The 19,743-nt window shown below is 38.1% G+C and overlaps 1 protein-coding gene across 3 annotated transcripts in view; it reads left to right on the top strand.

The window, feature by feature from the left end:
* The first annotated feature begins 10,696 nt into the window (after nt 1–10,696).
* NEDD1 (NEDD1 gamma-tubulin ring complex targeting factor) overlaps nt 10,697–19,743 on the top strand; it is a 50,051-nt gene continuing 41,004 nt past the window's right edge. For 2 of the 3 annotated variants that reach the window (XM_059402308.1, XM_059402306.1), the window contains exons 1-4: nt 10,697–10,776; nt 11,266–11,396; nt 13,026–13,169; nt 15,956–16,050. In XM_059402308.1, coding sequence (XP_059258291.1) covers nt 13,034–13,169; nt 15,956–16,050 — 231 coding nt within the window. In that variant the 5' untranslated portion in view covers nt 10,697–10,776; nt 11,266–11,396; nt 13,026–13,033. The remainder of the gene's footprint in view (nt 10,777–11,265; nt 11,397–13,025; nt 13,170–15,955; nt 16,051–19,743) is intronic. The other variant, XM_059402307.1, reaches the window with a different exon arrangement.

Here is a 19,743-nt window from a genome sequence, read left to right as displayed (position 1 = left end):
CCCAGTCAGCCTTTTAGACTCAGCTCTGACAGATAGATTTAAAAATGAAGACAAACCCCCATAGACTAGTCTTCATTTTGAGAAAGCTTGCCTATTAACTAAACATATGAATAAGATGTATGTCTTCTCAGAAAATCACATATAAGAAAGGCAGATTTTTTTCTCCTTTATGGTGGTTGAAATATGTTTTTAGCATGAGGTAAGACTATGTGATTTTTTTAAAACATTAGGTAAAATCACTGGAGCATTTTCTAAGGCATTCACTTCAAGAAGGTGTACATTTATCCAGCAGTGAAATCACTGCACAAGATATTTCTGATACTTCTCTTCTGAATTTGTCTCAAAGCTCGAACGGGTAAAAATCTATTTCTTTAAAGGACAGATTTGAGTTTTTAAAACAATGTCAGTTGTCATTTGGAGCAAAATTTAGTGGGAAAGGTGAGTAATAAGAATACAACGTAATCATATAGTACAGTAATGATGGATTAATCTTCCTCTCCTGGACCCTAAATGATCTGCTCCTTTCCCGCCTTTCTCTCCCTCTCTCTCTCTCTCCCTCTCTCACTCCCTCTCTTTCTCCCCTACACTCTTCTCTCTTCGGTAGCTAGCCAGATTAATCTTCTGAAACAGAATTCCAATCATGTCACTACCTTTTTCAAATTGTATCAGTGACTGCTGGCTACTCCCATAAATATGTCCAAACCCTTTGTTCTCGAAATCAAAGCTCTTTGCAGTCTCACTGAAACCTGTTATTTGTTCTCTGTTCACTCAATGAACTGAACTCTTGACCATTTTAGGTTTGTTCTCTAGAACTTTTTGTCCCTCTGTTCTGTATGTCTAATCTCTGCATCTCCTTTATGACACCAATCAAATGTCACCATCCCATGTGGTAGCCTTCCCTGATGGTTGCATTCCAGTTGATCACCTTTGGTTTCCTCCCCCCAGGAAATGCCTGTCCTCCTTCCTCCATGGGATTGTCCAGTGTTCTTAGTTCTATTTCTCTGAAATTCTGTGGGAATATGGTGTTAGCGTTGATGTAATGTTTTAGCTATCAATAATAGTGATATATTTAATACAGCACTAGGATTTAAAATAAGTGGACAGCAGAGAGAAACCTAACACAGGTTATATTGATCATTACAGTGTAGTAAAAAAAAGCAGCATAGTCTTTAATGTTATTAGACAGACTGGGTTTGATTCCTAGCACTTCCACGTATCAGCTGGGTGTTTTAAAGCAATGTATTTAATATTTCTCTAAGCATCTATTCTCTAATTTGTAAAATGGAAATGATGACATCAGTTTCTTAACTTTATTGTGAGGATCAGAAGAGTCATGGAAAAGATTTTTTAAATGATCTTAGAAAGACAAAAACCTCTATAAGTATAATAAAATCAAGATGCCGTAAATGACTGATATTCTGATTGCTTAAAATGTAAACATTTTTTGCATGGCAAAATAATGCTATAACCAAAGCCAAAAGAGGGTAAACTAAAAAAAAAAAAAAAAAAGTTTGCAACATTTATGACAGATAAAGGGAGTAGTTTCATTCTCTGATCTACCAGTAAGGAAGAAAACAAATCTAGTAAAAGAAAAAGAGGAAAAAAGAAAGAAAGAATCAAAGAATCAATCCACAGAAAAGGAAATACAAATAACTTTTCAACGTATAAAATGTTCAAACTCACTTGTAATGTAGTAACTGCAAATCAAAACTCAGTGTTATGCTATTTTTAACTGAACTGAGGGTAACGTAAATAGGTACAGCTTCTTTGAAAGGCATTTTACCTCATACTCTTGGCAATTCTCTTCTAGGAATGTATGTATACACCTGTGCCTTCCAGTATGGTAGTCATGGCCGTACCTAGTTGCTCAGCACTTAAAATGTGGCTTGTCTGAGTTAGGTGGTACTCTCTAAAATGTACACTGGATTTCAGAGGCTCAGTCCAAATAAAATGTAAAATATCTAATTGATGGTTTTTAAAAAGATTTTATTTATTTATTTTAGATAATTAGATAACCATGTGCAAGAGTGGGGAGGAATAGAGGGAGAGGGACAAGCAGACTCCATGCTGAGCACAGAACCTGATGCAAGGCTCATCCCGTGGCCCTGGGCTCATGATCTGAGCCAAAATCAAGAGTCAGACGCTTAACCAACTAAGCCACCCAGAAACCCCTCTTGCTGATTTTTTACTTTGATTTACAAGTTGAGTATTTGGGATATAATGGGTTAAATATAATATATTTTAAAAGTTAATTTTACTTGTTTTACTTTTGATTTTTTATTTATTTAAGATTTTACTTATTTACTTGTTTACTTAGAGAGCATACAAGTTGGGGGAAAGGGCAGAGGGAGAGGAAGAAGCAGACTCACTGCTGAAGAGCAGCCTGATGTGGAGTTTGATCTTAGGACCCCAAGATCACGACCTGATCTGAAGGCAGATGCTTAACTGACTGAGCCACCCAGGTGCCCCTCTTTTACTTTTTTTAACGTGACTACTAAACATTTAATTTTGCATAAGTTGTTCACGTGATATCAGTATTGAACAGTGCCAGCAAATACAGTTCTAATTGCGTGTATGAGAAATTATACATGAATAAATAGTATCTGGAAACATCTTTAATATTCACTAACAGAGACTTTGTTAAATAAAACATGGTGCATCCACAGAATGGAATATTATATGAGGAGAGAAAAGAATGACATTAATATGTACTAAGGTGGGGAACTCTCCAAGCTAAACTGTTAAGTGAAAAAGAAGACCACAGAACGGATGTATATTAAGCTAATAATTGTGTTCAGTGACTATTGAAGGATTTTTGAGTGATGTATGTAAGAGTGTACATGTGTGTAGAATGTTATTGGAAAGGAACACAAGAAATTATTTTTAGTTATTGTCTCAGAGGGAGAAAAATATGGCTCAGTATCTGGAGTGGGAGAAGATTTATTTTTAACTCTTTTTTGTATAAATGTGTTATAATATATATTCTTTATTCAGAAAAAAAGTATTTGCAGGTCTTCATTGTTTCTGAAGAATTTCCCAAAAAGAATCTCCCCAAATCAGTTATGACAGATAATAACTCATTAACATTTTTAACAAGTAAAGATGGATGACAGACACATGTAAACCCTAGTGTCCTCCACACAGTAGGCTCCTAGGAAATACCCATTCCTTTCCCTTCCTTGCATTTGGGCTAATAGCACAGATGTCACAACAGAATCTTTCCACATTTTGGGGATACCTTATGCGTCACATCACATTATGACTCCGGAGATGCCAATTATTTGTAAATGAGATAAGGCTACACGGATCTTATGGCATGTCCTGGAAGTTATTTATTTCCCCCCAATAAATCACAGAAGCTTGCTCGCCTCCTTTTTTTATACCTCTATGATCAAAATGGAAGGCAGCTTGTATAATGTATAACTTTGTAGTCAGTATAGCATTGTTGGCTGTCTGCAAATTTTATTACCATATTAAGGACTGAAGCAAACTTTTCCAGTTATTACATCCTCTGCACTCAAATCTTCACTCTCTTTGTCAGCCTCTAGATTCTTCGGCAGTTAAAACACTCTCTTTCATTTCTGTATCAAAAACTCTTACGTGCCTTGCCAACCTCTTTGTCTACTTCAATCACCTCCTCTCACTTTCATGAAGTTTGTTGATTGATTGCTTCTCATGGGGTACGTCTGGCTTTCCAGCCCTTTGTCTAAATTTAAAACACTAGACCCATCCTTCAGAACACACACAGTGCTCAATTGCATTTGCTCATAAAATACCTTTTGTTTTTTGGAACAGAAGTCTCTTATTCTGACTCCTTATTTCCATTTCTGTTGCCTCTGCTTGAGTCCAGACTCTCTTCATCTTGTCCGGAATATGTCAACTAGCTCTTAACTACTCTGCATGCTTTGAGACTCCCTACCAGCGATCCGCTTTCCACTTTACTGCTAGATTCTAGGAAGAGATTCTGAAAAACAGATTCACTCATTCATTCATTCACTCATTCATTCTCCAAACATTTACTAGGTATCTCTTTTGTGTCAGGCATCATGCTAGGTACTGGGGACGTAAAGACCTATTTTGCATAGGCAGGCACTATGCTCCTCTATGCTCCTGAGCTTTGGGCCAATGAATAGATGCATGATTTACAGTCCAGTGGAGCAGGCAAAGGTTGCTGAGGCAGCAAGCAGCAGGGCGTCAGTTTCTCAGTCTCTGCCATCTGATCAAATTGGAGAGGGGCAGGACACGTTCTAAACAGAGGAAAGCAAGGACAAAGGCGAGACAAGCTGGTACAGGGTATAGCTGGCCGGTAAGGCTGAACAGGCAGCCAGAGAAAACCTGGGGATGTCAGCATGAGGCAGTGGTGAACAGGGTCAGGCAAAGGAGTTAGATTTTATTCTAAGAACCTAGGTTTTAAGCACAGCAGTCCTGTGATCTGATTGCATTGAATGAAAAGTGGTGTGGTAGGAGTTTGGAGGGTAGTTGGAGGGATCAGAGCTGGGTACCGGGAAAACAAAAGAGGAGGAGACTCTTTCAACAATCTGGCCAAGAGTCAAGGATACTTTAAACCAAGATAATAGCAGTGGGGATGGGGAGAACTGGACAGATTTGAGAGTTATTCATGAACAGAATTAAGGGGGTTTAGTGAGGCCCTATTTGGGTGTTTGTGGGAAGGAGGGGAAGAAGAGGGGTAAGTCAGTATTGATTTGGCAATGTCTGATTTGAGCCATTGGGATGCTCCGAGGAGCTACAGAAGCCAGGACGGTTTGGCAGAGGGGAAGTAGGATGATTTGCTGGAGACAGCAGCACTTGAGTACATACGGCTCTGCACTCGGGTGAGGGATTTAGACTGGAGATATTCAGTCTTCATCCATTTACATAATCAACAAATGAGTGCTGAGCGCCTACTAGATCCCAGGCACTGGTCGAAGCACGGGGAGTACAGTAGCAAGGAAAAAGGGGCCAAAATTCTTATTTGTGTGGCCCTTTCAACTCCAATAAAGAAACTAAACAAACCAAACAAAGGTAAATAAATGCGTAGTATTGTAAAATGTCAAGTAGTTAGGTGCTTTGAAGAATTCAGGTAAGAAGAAAGAGCATGATGAGGTGTGGGGGTATTTTAGACAATGTAGTCTGGAGAAAAGAAGAGGTAAGAATTGAACACAAACCTGATAAAAGTGCCAGAAGGAGCTCCACGAAAGTCCTAGGGAACGGTGTGCAAAAAAGAACCATGTGGGGCAGCAGGGTCCCAAAGCAATGGGTGGTGGCAGTTGTGGGGAAGGGATGTAAATTTCCATGTCATAGGACCCCATTACTCCCCAGAAACTCTAAGTTATTAAATAAGTGTCATCTTGCTTCCTTTTGAAACTAATCCTGGCTCCTTAGGTGGTACTGACTCTTTCTTCCACTGAGACTCCCCAGCACTTGATAAATCTAGCAAGGGATATCATTTTATATCCCTAGTATGTGTTACCTTGGTATAATCGGAGCTTCTCCAAGGCAGGGATAATATTCATCTCAGTGACCGAAATCACCTAACCTGCACAGCTTCCTGGGAAGCTAGAGGACTCACAAATGTTCATTGACATTGCAATAATAACAAATAATGTGGCTTTTTGGCATATCCCTGAAAACCACTATAGAATATATTACGTAGCGGCTCTAACCTTTCTAAATCTTGACACCTTAAACTATGAATGGGTCAATATATTGTACTTACTTTTTTCTCTTTTTAAGTTTACTTTATTTAAAAGAGTCAGACATATTGGAAGAACTTAAAAAGAGGAACATAAAACCACAAGGCCAAAAAAAAAAAAAGAGTTCTTAGTCTTTATCCATCATTACCCACTTACAGCTCTCCCTGAGGCAACTTTTTTATGGAGTCATTTGGATTTCATCTCCAACTCTCTGAATAATAAGCTTATTTATTATAAGATTTTTTTCAATTTTAGGATTTCTTATTAACTTTCTACCATAGAAGGCAGGGAATCAGTTCTCACAGAACCTAACTACATGCAAATGCGTACTTCCCGTCTCTCTGTCAATTCAAGATAGCTGAATCATAATTTTGGTTAAATTAAAATTCATGTTCATTTTCTATGATTATGGCAATATTACTCATCACAGAATTATATGGTATATTGTGGTTGCTATATCCATTTTTCCTTTCTTACCCAACTTTTTGTTTTTCTAGTGTTAGTTTTCTCTTACAGTTTGGCTGGTTGGTTGCTTTTCCAGTTTTTTATGTCTTCAATCACAAGATAAATCCTTTACATTCTCTCCCCCAGTTCTGCAGATCTCTTCATAACACAATTAAGCATGCGAGATATGTATGTGTATGAGTGTGTGTGTGTGTGTGTTTATTTTTGACAATAGTGCTTTTGGAGACTTTTGACCTGCTGTTTGGACTGATTGTTCTTTAAGCCCAGTGTCTGGCCGTTATCCTGGAATTTTCCTTCAGTGACATCCTGAGGACTCCCTTTACCTTTCTCAAGGTGGGTGCCCACTCTCCCTCTCTCTAGACTTGCTCCTTTGTTTTGGTGGCCCATCTCCTCAAATATCTTCCTCATAGGGTGTATGGGAGGTAAATTTGTTAAGATGTTACATGGCTGAAAATGTTTTTATTCCCTCACAGGTGAAGAGTAATAAATAGGACTACATAATTTTTGCTTAATAGTCTTTCTTTTTTGTTTTGCTCAAAAATATAAAGGGATTGTTCCATTGTTTTATAAATTCTAGTATTCCTGCTAGAATAGGAATGGCATGGAAGCCATTCAAATCCTTGAACCTTGTGTAGTAACTTCTTTTCCCCCCCATTTGGGGAATGTTTAAAATTTCTTCAAGCCAATATTCTGAAATTTGACAGTAATGTATTTTGGTATGTCTTCTAAAGAAATAATTAATTTTGTTTTCCTAAGTCAAGGACATCACTTTATTTTTTAGGATCTGGAGCTCTTAGTTCCTGAACTTTGATAGATGTATTGAAACCACCACAAAAACCAAGGTAAAGAACTTTCCATCACCACCAACTGCTTCCTTGAATTCTCCATAGTCCATCCCTCCCACTACTCAGGCAAATACTATTCGGCTTTCTGTCACTGTGGACTAATTTGTGTCAGATCTACATTGACAGCAGGTATAGTTCTTTTGAATTTGTCTTTAAAAAAAAAATTGACAGTCTAGCAATATTCTCCATCTCATTAGTGTGATATATATAGCTCTCTATTTAAGACTTTAACTTCTCTCAGCAATGTTTTGTAGTTTTCAGTGCATCATTACTGAGTATATTTTATTAAATTAACTAAATATTTATGCTTTTGGGTGCTGTTCGGAATGGGATTGTAATTTTTATTTCATTTTCCAATTGCTTATTGAGTATTTAGAAATGTTGCTCTATTTTTATAGGATTTTGCATAGGCCTTGCAAATTTACTTATTGGTTTAGGAGCTTTTTAGCATATTTCTTACGATTTTCCAGTACATAATCATAATTGTCTGCAAATAAAGAGAATTTTGCTTCTTCCTGTACATTCTGTATGCTTTTCTTTTCTTTTCTTTTCTTTCCTTTTCTTTTCTTTTCTTTTCTTTTTTTTTCTTTTCTTTTCTTTTCTTTTTCTTTCTGTCTCTTATTGCACCAGCAAGGGCCTCCAGAAGAATCTGAATAGTAGTTGTGAGACTGGGCATCCTTGTCTTGTTCTTGATCTTAGGAGAAAAGCATTCGTTTTTTGTTTGTTCGTTTTGTTTTTGCCATGAAGTATGGTCTGTTCTTGACCCAGGTGAGATATTTCCTGTTTATTTTCCTAGTTAGCTGAGACTTATTAATCATGAGTGAATACTGTTTTTTTCAAATGCTTTTGCTTTACCTGTTGACATAATTATATGGGTATTCTTTCTCTTGTTAATATGGTGAATTATATAAACTAATTTTGGGAGGTTAAACTAACCTTCTATTTCTGGAATAAACTCCACTTGGTCACAATGTATAAACCTTTTTATGTGTTATTGGAATTAATTTGCATATATATTTAATTTGCATACATGTATAATTTTTGTGTGTATGAGAGATATGAGTCTAAAGTTATTTCTTGTAATGCCTTTGGTTTTAGTGCCAGACTATCCTTGAAAAAATAAGTTTAGTGCCAGACTATCCTTGAAAAAAAACTTCTCTTTTCAGCAGAAGTTTGTATTGGACTGGTATAATTTCTTTCTTATGTGTTTGGTAGAATTCAATGGTGAAGCCATTTGATCCTGGTATTTTCTTTTCTTTATTAGGAATGCAAATTCTGTAGTATACATAGGGGCTACTCATATTATCTCTCCTTGTGTCAGTTTTAATATCTATGTATTTCAAGATATTTGTCCATTTAATTACCAAGTTTATTGTTATAAGGTTGTTCATATTTTTCCCTTACTATTTTTTGAAATTTCTTTTGGCTCTGTATTAATAGCCTCTCTTTCCCCTCTTCTATTGTTAACTTATGTTTTCTCTTTCTTCTTGATAAGTCTAGGTAGAGGTTTATCTACTTTATTAATCATTACAAAGATTCACCACCTGATTTCATCGGACTTTTTACTGTTCATTTGTTTTTAGCTTCATTGTTTTCTTTGTGTAATTTGCTCCTCTTTTTCTAGGTTCCTTAAGAGAGTCATGACTATTGACTTTGGAACTAATCCTTCCTTCCTTCTTTCTTTCCTTCTTCTTTTTTCATATAGAATAGTTAATAGTGTTCAGATCTTCCACATCTTATTGTTTTTCTTATTTGGATATTCTATCAGTTACTGAAAGAATTCTGTTAAAGTCTCCAACAATGATTCTGGATATGCTTTTTCTCCCTTTAATTAAGACATTTATTCTTCCTGTACTTTTTGTTTCTGTAGTCACATATCTATGTATAATTTATATAGCTTCTGGTTTTATTGACCTCATTTTCTCTAGAAATATTTCTCGTAATGATGTCTACTTTTGGAAACGTATATATGTTTATATACTTCATATATTAGTGGGGTTTCCAACATTCGGCTTCTATTGCTTATATTTTATAGATCTGAGGAAAGTAAGCACATAGGAGAAGGGTAGGAACAGGAATGTCAGAACTGTCTCAAAACCATGTACGTTTTGATGAGGCCATGGCACCAGCAAGGAGGGGCAGTGGAGGTTAACTTTTGGCTCTTCATGCTATGTTTTAGCTCTTGACTATATAGCACAGTCTGTAGACTTATGGTTCTGGGTTTAACTCCTGTCCATACAATTTCTAAACTGTATGACCTCAGGCAAGTTAACTTAACCTCTGTTTCTTCACATGTAAAGCGGGGGACATGTAATAGTGTAATGTTTTTAGAAGGATGACTTATACATATGGTATATATATACAAATTATGTCTATGCATGCATACATATATGTTTAGTGAAGTATACATTCAATAAGTAATATGTATTGTCATATATATTTGTTACACCATACAGTATATAATATGTATTACATGACATGCATTATTATATTTTGTTGCATATATTCTAGTCTCTTTTTTTTTTTTTTTCTGGCTTTAACTTTTCAGAGATTTTAGTTGTCTTTTCTTCATTAGTAGCCCCAATTCTCCCTGCCTCTATTCCCATAGTCTTTCTTTTGGCCCCCTTCCCTGCCAAAATTGGATTTAATAAACTCAAGAACTGTAAACTATACAAGGGAGTTGCTGCTTGCTATCTTTCTCCTTTTGAGGCTTCCTATCAATCTTCACAACTTGGTTAGGATTTCAGTTTCTGCTCAGAAAAAATTGCATTCACAGTTTTCAAGTTTACTTGCAACATGGGTACAAGTAATTGGGGCTTATGTACCTAGTTCAGGAACCCACTCCTAGTTGACACATTTGTGATGAAAGAATAATAATACTGTTTGCAGAAGAAATGCCCCATAGTTATTATAAATATTCTCAGCAAAAATTGTCAGTAGAGCTTTAAAAAAAAAAAAAAAAAAAAAAAAAAAGGACTCGGTATTGAAAACTCAGTTGGCAACTCTTTTTTCCATTCTGAGAAACTTCCCTTTCTGAATTCTCAACCAGATGGTGTTTGATGTTCCTGACCCTGTAGCATGATTAAGAAGAAAGATCCTGGGTTTTGAAGTCATATGTCTCAGACACTTACACTTTTGGTTATTTCTTAGCTTTTCTGAGCATACCTTCTGGTTTATAAATTGCATGGGGTTTTATCTGCTCTCCATGGTTTCCTCTTCAAGGAAGACTTTCTTAAACCCATACCCATGTTCATTTCCCTTTCATATATTTTTCATTCACCTGTTAGCTTTTCTTTGAAGCAACTGTCCGCTTCACTTTTAAATACGTAATTATTTATTAACGTCTGCCTCGCATACTGAACTGTAAGCTCCACGAGGCCAGGGACGACAACGTTCACCGTCTCCCTGCACTCCCAGGCTAAGCCCATCACGGCGCACCGAGTCTAGCCTAGAACCTGGCACAATCAGCGAACAAATGAACAACAGAGTCACATCTGCCAGTGCCCCGAGATCGTCGCTGGGACCTGGAAGGAGCTTCCCATCCCTCCAGTCCCCGCTCCAGCGGAGGGATCGCGACCGCCGCGGGCACCCTGCCCCGCCCCTGCCCCGCCCCTGCCCAGCCAACCCGACACCCCCTCTGTGCAGCGCCTCTCCCCGTGACGCTACTTGCGGGCGGGACTTCCGGCCGCCGAAGTTTAACAGTCCGGGCGGGAGCCGGAAGCCCAGCGCCGGAGCGGGCCGCGCGGTGGCCCCCGGTGTACCGCGGCTGAGAGGTGAGGTTCCGGAGGGCCGGGGGGTTAGCTGGCCGCCGCTCGCCGCGTCTTTGCACAGTCCCGAACTCCGCCCTCCTTCCGGCCACCCCGGGGACGCGTCGGAGGTCCCCGAGTCCCGCGCCGTGGCCGGTCCGGTGCTCTCTGGACAGTTGTCGGGCAGGGGCGCGGCAGCGGGTTTGGCGCGGAAGTGCCCGGGAGCCGCGGGGCCGGGGTCGCGCACCTCCGTCTGCGACAGTCACCGGCTCAGCCTGAGAGTGGCCCGGGCAGCTGGGGTGGGTGGGTTGGTGGCGGCTCTGCCGGGGGGGTGTGCTGTCCCCGGGAAAGTTTGCCGCTTCTCCACCGGCCGCCTCCCCTTTTGTAAGCCCCTCCCCTATGGCTCGAATGCATTTTGTAAGGTAACCCAGTCGAGCGGTGCTCCTGCAAGTAAATTAAAGTTGGAGAACTTAGGTTGAAACTAAGTATTGTAGTGATTTTTTTTCCCCCCTGTAGACGCTGTCCCTAAATTCGGGGTTGGCTGTGTTTTGCCGCCTTGTGTCCTGACAACTCACTTTGATGGGACCTTCTTTGAGAGACTGAGGAATGCCTCTCCCTTAAAGGTGCTCAGTTCTCAGAAGAGTGAGGTAGGTGGGCAGAGGGTCCCTTTTCCCGCTCCACTTGAAAAGAAGGAAACAGACCGTAAGTGACTGCCAGAGTCCCTGCCACCTAACTGTGGGGCAGATCCTTTGAACTCCTGTTTTCTGAGCCCGGACTTAAGTGATCTTTCCACACTGCCCCACACAGCTCAACAGGAATGGTCTGAGATTATAGTAAAGGCATTTTTCAGTTGTTCACTGGTTTTAAGAGACTCCCCCTTTCCAGCACTTAATTGTACCCTGAGTAGGGAACCAACACGTTACCGCATGTCAAGACACCAAATCCAAAGACAGACAGCATGTCCACATTTCAACAGATGACTAACGGCTTTTGGTAATACTGTTTCCAAAGATGAAGCATAATGAACCACATAAATGACTTTTCTAGTTAACAAAACTTTTAACCTTTTTATAAGCATGTTAAAAAATTTTTTTTGTCTCTTGAGAATCAAAAGGCCTTGTAATTTATTATACCCTTAATTTGACCTCTGAAATAAGATACACTGGACACACATGTGATGCTTTGTTGGTGACTTGGGACTCTGTCTGTGACATCACTAGTACTGTGCTGTCCTCAACACTGAACACATCAGGAAGGTATGGAGGGTATATTTCTAGGCTCCTTTCCCTTCCTTTCCTCCATGTATTTTTGAGCATTTTTTTTCTGACTGGTCAAGCCATTAGTACTTGATGCCCTTAGAGTATCTGCCTAAAGCAGCTCCCTTACCTTCTGTTTTGTAGACTGCCTTGGTTTGTTAAATCACTTGTCAGAATTATGTATTTGAATTATATACTGTGAATAAACAGTACCATTGAGGTGTTGTAGAGCAAGTGTTAGTGTAGGGACTTAGTGATATCTCCTTTGGCTGTATTTACTAATTTTGGAGTTAATAGGAAAAAACTGGAGTCACGGGATTCTAACTCTCAGGGATGCTACAGTTTTTTGGTACATTTTTAAGAGGTTTAGGAAGTTTTCTAGCTAACAGTTATTTGTTGAGCACCTACTGTGTGCCAGGAACATATCAAGACTGATAGTTAACAAGTCAAAACTCATTTTCAGGATCTTTGTTTTGTTTTAGTCAGGAGAGGAAGACATTATTATGAGAACAAGGAAGAGTTCCAAATAGCAGAAAGTGCTGTTAGGGGGTGGAGTGAAACTGCATCATACGCAACTGGTATGGGGCTGCTTTAGCCATGGTGGTCAGGGAAAGCTTTTCTGAGGAGACTAGCTGAAACTAGAGTGAGGTGAAGGAGATGACCTTGGGAAATCTGGGCAAAGAGCATTCCCAACAGAGCAGGTGGCAAGTGGAAAGATCGAGGCAAGAAAGAAGGCCTGTGAGTCTGGCGGCTATGGGGAAGAGAGGTAGGACAGTTACAATGGGGCCAGATCATGTAAGGCATGCCATGGAGGTTGGATTTCATTATAATTGCTGTGGAGAGCCTTTGAAAGGGTCAGCTGAGAGAATGTGATTTTAGAAGGATCGCTCTAGCTACTTTGTGGTGAACACACCTTCTGGAACAAAAGTGGACAGGTAGAGCCCCTTGATTTAGATTAGATCCTTCATTTTGGCCTATTCTTAAGTGTTTTTTAAATATATTGTTTTGAACTATTTGTAGGTGCAGTCATGCAGGAAAACCTCAGATTTGCTTCATCCGGAGATGATATTAAAATATGGGATGCTGCGTCTATGACATTGGTGGATAAATTCAGCCCACACACATCACCACATGGAATCAGCTCAATGTGTTGGAGCACCAATAGTATCCTTTTTTTTTTAAATAACCACTTTTTGTTAGGTAAAATAACAATATCAATGAAACTTTTGCTTGTGACTAATAATAAGAAATATATTTTGCATAGCTGTGAAAGCTAGATAGATAAAGTAGGGATTTAATAAATACATCATAGGAATACATACCTATATATGTATATAGGTATACACACACATGTATATATATATGCATATATATATAGAAACTGCTAGAACCAGACCATAGAATTAGTTTTGTTATCAATACTTTTGTTGTTGAACCCAAATGGAATAAGGTAGGTAATGGTGGGAAAACTTCTGGATGATTTTGGAATGAGTTTTTGCATCAACATTTGGCTATTTAAGGATCTGGTCTGCAAATTAAAGACAGAACTCAAAGACAGCAAAGTTGGGGAGGATATAAAAATTAAAATTGTCCAACATCCTTACCTTACTGATGTACTCTCTGTATTTCTCTTTTTTCTTTCTATGATGAAAATAGCCTGATCTCTCAGAGAAATTGTCTAGATTGAATTTTCCATGCTTTTTGTATTTCTGATTTATGCACTCCCTGTCATAGTAAGTTCCTAAGTGTGGATAAAATAAGGGAGGAGATGAATCTTAGAAATCAGAATTTCTCAACCTTGCACTACTGACATTTTGGACTAGATAATTCTTTGTTGTGGGGGCTCTTGTGTACACTGTAGGATGCTTGGAAATGTTCTTGGCCTTTCCCCACCAGAAACCAGTAGCTCTCAGTAGAGCCACTGCTGTAAAAAAATACTCTGGAAATGTTCTGTAAACTTGTTATGCTAGAAATTACCATTCTTTTGTATAACTTACACATATAGGCTGTTACTTAAAAAACAAATTAAATTTTAACACATGTCTGATTTTATCAGTATCAAATCATGAAATATTCTGTTTCCTGATGAAAGTAAAAATACTAAAGCTTTAAAATATGACTGATTTATGAACAAAAACAGAAGTTTTCATGCCCAACCAAATTATTCTTGCAAATATGTAACAGAAATGATGAATTTTCTTACTGAATTAAATTTACCTCTTTATCATTCCTTGATTTTGTGTTAAAGTGGCAAAATAAATTACTTTGGTGCTCTATTAATCAAACTCCTGGTGAAGGGAGTATATTTTTGAATGACTCTCCAGATAGGTACTGTGGGAAAAATGTTTTAAAGAGAGTGACAAATAAGCGAGGTTGCTTCTTTTTATTGTTAGCTTTTTATTATGTGTAAAGTTTAATTTCCCTATTACTTACTATATAAGAGAAAAGTAGCAATTCTGGATGGGATTTATTAGTTTGGGTTTATTTTTATTCCAAGAAGTTTTATTGGGAGTTGGCATTTGCTGATAAACCACTTAATGGTCTGTCGACAAAACTGATGTGACTATGAGGTTGTGTGGGATGACTTTTGGAAACTGGTCTTCTGTATAGTTTTATTGTACAAGTAAATACACAGTGGAAACTTTTGCAGATAGTCTTACTTCTAATGAGGCTTTGATCTCTTCCATAGACATTAGTTACCAAAGAACAAGGACTTCCCAGACTGAGCTACTTGGGGTCCACTTAGCATGGATTCCAAGAACGGGATTAAGAGTTAGGTACCAAGAAATGAGTTTTTGGCACTGTTAGGTAATGTTCCTCACTTTCTCACAATTCCTAAAACTACAAGAGAAATAAAAGGAGTAACTAGATTACCCTCTCATACTATCTTTGTTCAGTCCTTTTCTGTATTCTAAGGAGAAAAAGTAGTAGTAAACATAGGATGAAGCCAAAGAAAGGGAAATGATTTGTTCTTCTCCATGGTATAATATCTAGGTGGGAATGATTTTGTTTGAATCATGCATTATAATAAAATCACAATCAATGGTCTATTCATGAAATATACGAATGTTAAAGAAACCGCCCAAAGCAAGCTAGTTAAGATTTCATTGTTAAAAAGCAAAGATTTAAACTTCTGATATTTTAATTCATTATGACTCTCAAAATTAGGCTATTATTCTTGATTATATTGTATTTAATCTTTTTAATTTAAAAATAATTTACAGTGCTTTGTGTTTACTGATTGTTCTGCTTATAAGTTCTGTAAAACAAGGTACTGTAATTTTTAATTAAGTTAAATTTTAAAATAAGTAATTTTAAATTAAGTTTTTAATAAATTTAGCTTAATTTAAAATAATACTTTCCCACAGCATAAATGGTTGCTATTTAACCACAGTTATTTATATTTGCTATATTTACTGTGTTATTTATTCTTAATTTAAGAATGAAAGATTCTAATGTAAAAATTCTAGTTCTAAGACTATATCAGGCTTTATATTTTTAGTGGATGAACAGGAGACTAATATGAATATTTACTTCCTAGCTTAAATTGGTACCAAGAACTGTGTTAATAAATAACTATCTTGAGCGGTGTTTATAGATGAAAAGGCTGATTGATATTTGCTGATGTTACTTTTATCATGATCTCATTCTTGAAGGATAAAATTAGACCTTCTGGCCTATTCTTTGAAAATGGAGTAGTATTTCACTTGGGTAAAATAGCTTTCAAGTAATAGAGCCAGAGAGGGTAGTTCTTCCCTGCGGTAGTAGTGAAGAGAATTAGTTTTAGTAATTAGTAACCTGAGCCATTTTTGAAAGCTGATGTATGAGCTATATTCATTTGCTTGTCTTCTTAGGTTAGTTCACTTGCTTTTATCTTCCAATTCTTGCAGTAATAGTGTAGTGCTAGAGATGCTCATGAATTGTTTGATGCTCCATAACTCTTCATTTAGATAACTTTCTTGTGACAGCGTCTTCCAGTGGCGACAAAATTGTTGTTTCACATTACAAAAATAAACCTTTTCTACTTTTCGAGCTTGGTGAAGGGGTAAGTGATTAAAAAAAAATTTTTTTTAAAAAACTCTTAGTTCTACTTGGGTGGTAACTGCTTGTAGTGGTGTGTGCAACTAAATTTATAAAGGTGTTTAAAAGTATTAGTTTTAACCGAAATTCAAAATAATACAGTACACTTAAAGAGGAGATAGGCACTGAAACATCTTCAGGTAAAATAATAACAGATCCTAGGGGAGCAATCAAGGACTTAGATTCTGTCAGCTGGTCACTTGCTTTCTCCATCTCCTCTGGAAGATTTCCTGGTGTTGCTGCCTTTTTAATACCGAAGTCCTAATCTCGGTCACCAGGTTGATTTGACCATTAGGGTCCTAATGATGTAGTCCTGTCCTTACTGATGTTGAGCTTAGGACCATTAGCTAAGGACCCCTGTGTGATGGTAGCTTCCGCTTTAGCTTCTGAGGTTACTGAGGGCCCTGCCTGAGTCTCCCCAAGCTCTCTTGGAACAGGGTGGTTTTGTCAACCTGAGCCTTGGTCCCTGAGCATTTAAGTGACGTTCTCACTGCATGTTGTTTTCTCATCTTTTTGTTTTATATGTTAATCCCTTTGATTCAGGATAATGATTGTGTCCTCATTTTTAGTCACACTCCTTGAAAGCTTTTTTTTTTTTTAAAGTAAGGTTTAACTAAAAAGGTACAAGTAGTTGATAGCTTGTTCTTAATTTAAGGTTCAAAGTTTTCATAGCAGGCCCTAAACCATTGAATTGTCATAATTTTACACACTGGAATGGGTAAGATAGCTCAATTAGAAAGAACACAGAAGAGCAATGGAGTATGAGCTCATCTACTTTAAAAAGGACTTGTGATTTCTATCCAACCTTTCCTAAAGGTAGGTGGGATTGACACAAGTATCACATCCAGCCCTCAAATGCTAGAGTCTGGTGCAGAGAATGCCTGCTGAGGGCAGATATGGAATTTGAGACACACTGCCAGTTCAAACTCAGTTAAGTAAAATTGAGGCAGAGAGCATCCCTGGTTGATAAGAGGTAAACTGTGCTCTTCAAGAACAGGCAGAACATCTTAGTCATTTTTGGACCTTGAGGTACTATCAAAGGTGTCAACAAACAAACATTTGTTGAATAGAGTATCAATATCAAAACAATCTCGATTTCTACTTACACTACAATATATATTGTGCTCCTTCTATACATTGTGCCTTAGAACAGTTTGGGGACTTTGCAATTGTTGTTGTTATTGAATTATGAAAATAGTAGATGATATTTAAAAATGTGACACAATTCTAAGGATTTTGTGACTATTCCACATCAGTTGCTGTAGCTAGTTCTCTTTCCTACAGTTAAGAAATCACATCAGAATACAGGTGGATGGGGGACGACTAGGTGGTTCAGTTGATTAAGTGTCTGCCCTCAGCTCAGGTCACGATCTCAGGGTCCTGGGATGCAGCACCTTGTTGAGCCCCAGGCCCAGCAGGGTGTCTGTTTCTCCCTCTCCGTCTGCCCCTCCCCTCACTTGTACGCTTTCCCAAATAAATAAAATGTTTAATGAAAAGAAAGTATACAGGTGGGTAAAGTAAGGTCATTACTTATAATTTGAATCTGCTTTAACTTAATTTGCTTAAAGGAATATTTTGCAAATATTGGTTCTTTAGCCATTGTTAGTAATTTCTTATAACATATTAGTGTGTTGATCACTTTTGCTATATAGGATCCAAGTCCTATTATTCATGTGCCATTTGATATATGAGACCATTACTGCTTGGGCAGGGGAGATTCTATCTTACTTTAACACCGTTTTTAGAGTAGAACTTTAATTTTACATTTTTTTCTTTGATTTTGTATTTTAGCTCTTTAGAGTAGGTAAGTTGATAAACAGTAAAATAATGAATATCTTAGGCTACTCTATAACCTAGATGGTTGGCCAGCTTTTATTTTTAGACTTTAAAAACTTGACCCATTGCTTGTGTTATAGGGTACGGGATTCCTATAATCACACAATTTTCATTAATTATTTAAGTTCATTGGTTACATTAATAATACATTAACATAAAAAAAAAAGATCTTCTAACATCAGGGTAGGCCAGTTGAAAACATAGGTTTTGTTTTGAGTCCTTAATAATTTAAGGGTTTTTTGTTTTTTTTTTTTTTATAATTGGGGTACTAATATATTGATCTTTGATGGACACCATTCTTATTTTCCTTAAAGGTTATTTTGATAGCTCTTAGAAAACTCCTGATTTGTGGTAATAACTAGATTCTTTTTTTTTTAATATTTTATTTATTTATTTGAGAGAGAGAGAGCACAGAAAGGGGGAGGGGGGGGAGTGGGTGGAGTTGGAGGGGCACAGGGAGAGCCAGACCCTGCTGAACAGGGAGCCTGATGTGGGGCTCAGCCCCAGGACCCTGAGATCATGACCTGGGCCAAAGGCAGATGCTCAACCGAGCCACCCAGGTGCCCCCAGATTCTAAATCATACTAGTCTGTGTAGACCAAAGTCAGTTCCTAGAATGGTGTCTATAAGGGAATTGTAGCAACTATATTGAAACATTGATGTAATGTGTTCCTGATATTTTTATATGTTAGTAATTTTTACTCCTAGTCCAAATTTCAGACCTGGAAGAAACCTTGGGGTAGGGAAAGGTTTCTTAGAAGAATCTAGTGCTCTCCTAGGGGATTGAGAGTACACTTAATCGTGATGACCATGAAATGGTCACTATACTGTACATCTGGAACTAATATACCACTGTATGTTAATTATACTGGAATTAAATTTAAAAAAAAAAAGCGCCCTTTTGAGCACAGGGTGTTTTTCAGATGTATGGACTTTATTTATCGAGCATGGTTATGGCCTTTGCACTAATGAAACTGACATTCTGGTGGAAGACAAGACAGTGAACTACTAAACAGAATACCCAGATAGTGATCAAGTTGCTACATAGAGAACTAAAATAAGATACAAAGTTAGCAAGTTACATTAGGTGACCAAGGGAGGGCCTAGAAAGAGTGGCTTTGAAGTTGCTGTTTTGTCGACCAGAAATCATTTAGCCAGGGTTGAAGGAATTTAGGTTTCCACGGAGGTAGAGAAGTGTTGAGGCAAATACAGGGCTGATAATGTTTAAGGAATGGAAGAAGGCCAGAGTGGCAGGAGAATTAGTGGGTGAGGAGGAGGATGGTGAGAGATGAAGTAGGGTTTGAAAGCCAGGTTAATGAGTTTGGAATTTATTCTAGGGCTGATTGGCATTGTTTAAATGGGAGAGTCATGATCTGATTTGCATTTTTTAAAGGTCATCCTGCTTGAATGTAGGGGAGTCAGGTCAGAAGTGGGACAACCAGTTAGGAGGCTGCTGTTCTTGTGGTTCTGTGGGGTTCGGATTAGTGTGTTGGTAGCAGCAGTATGTTATGTTAGTGTGGGAATTCAAAGACTTACAGTAGATGGCAGGTAAGGAGAAGTAGTATCAAAGGTAATTCTGGACTGTTACCTTGAGAAACTGAGTGGATGGTCCCTTTTCAGACGTGAGGAAGAGTGTAGAGGTAGGTTCTGAGGATCTCATGTTTGAGTCTTGGGCTCCTTTGTAGGGGGACTATGTTGTGAGATTTTGGGGCAAGTATCTTGTCCTCTTTACGAACTTTCCCAAGCCTCTACCTTCATCTCAGGTCATGGTCTCAGGGTCCTGGGATCGAGCCCCATATCGGGCTCTCTGCTTCTCAGGGAGC

This window comes from Mustela nigripes, chromosome 6, assembly GCF_022355385.1.
Source record: "Mustela nigripes isolate SB6536 chromosome 6, MUSNIG.SB6536, whole genome shotgun sequence".
NCBI lineage: Eukaryota > Metazoa > Chordata > Mammalia > Carnivora > Mustelidae > Mustela > Mustela nigripes.
The sequence above is the reverse complement of the archived record's forward strand: the minus strand, read 5'-3'. Positions and strand labels throughout refer to the sequence as shown.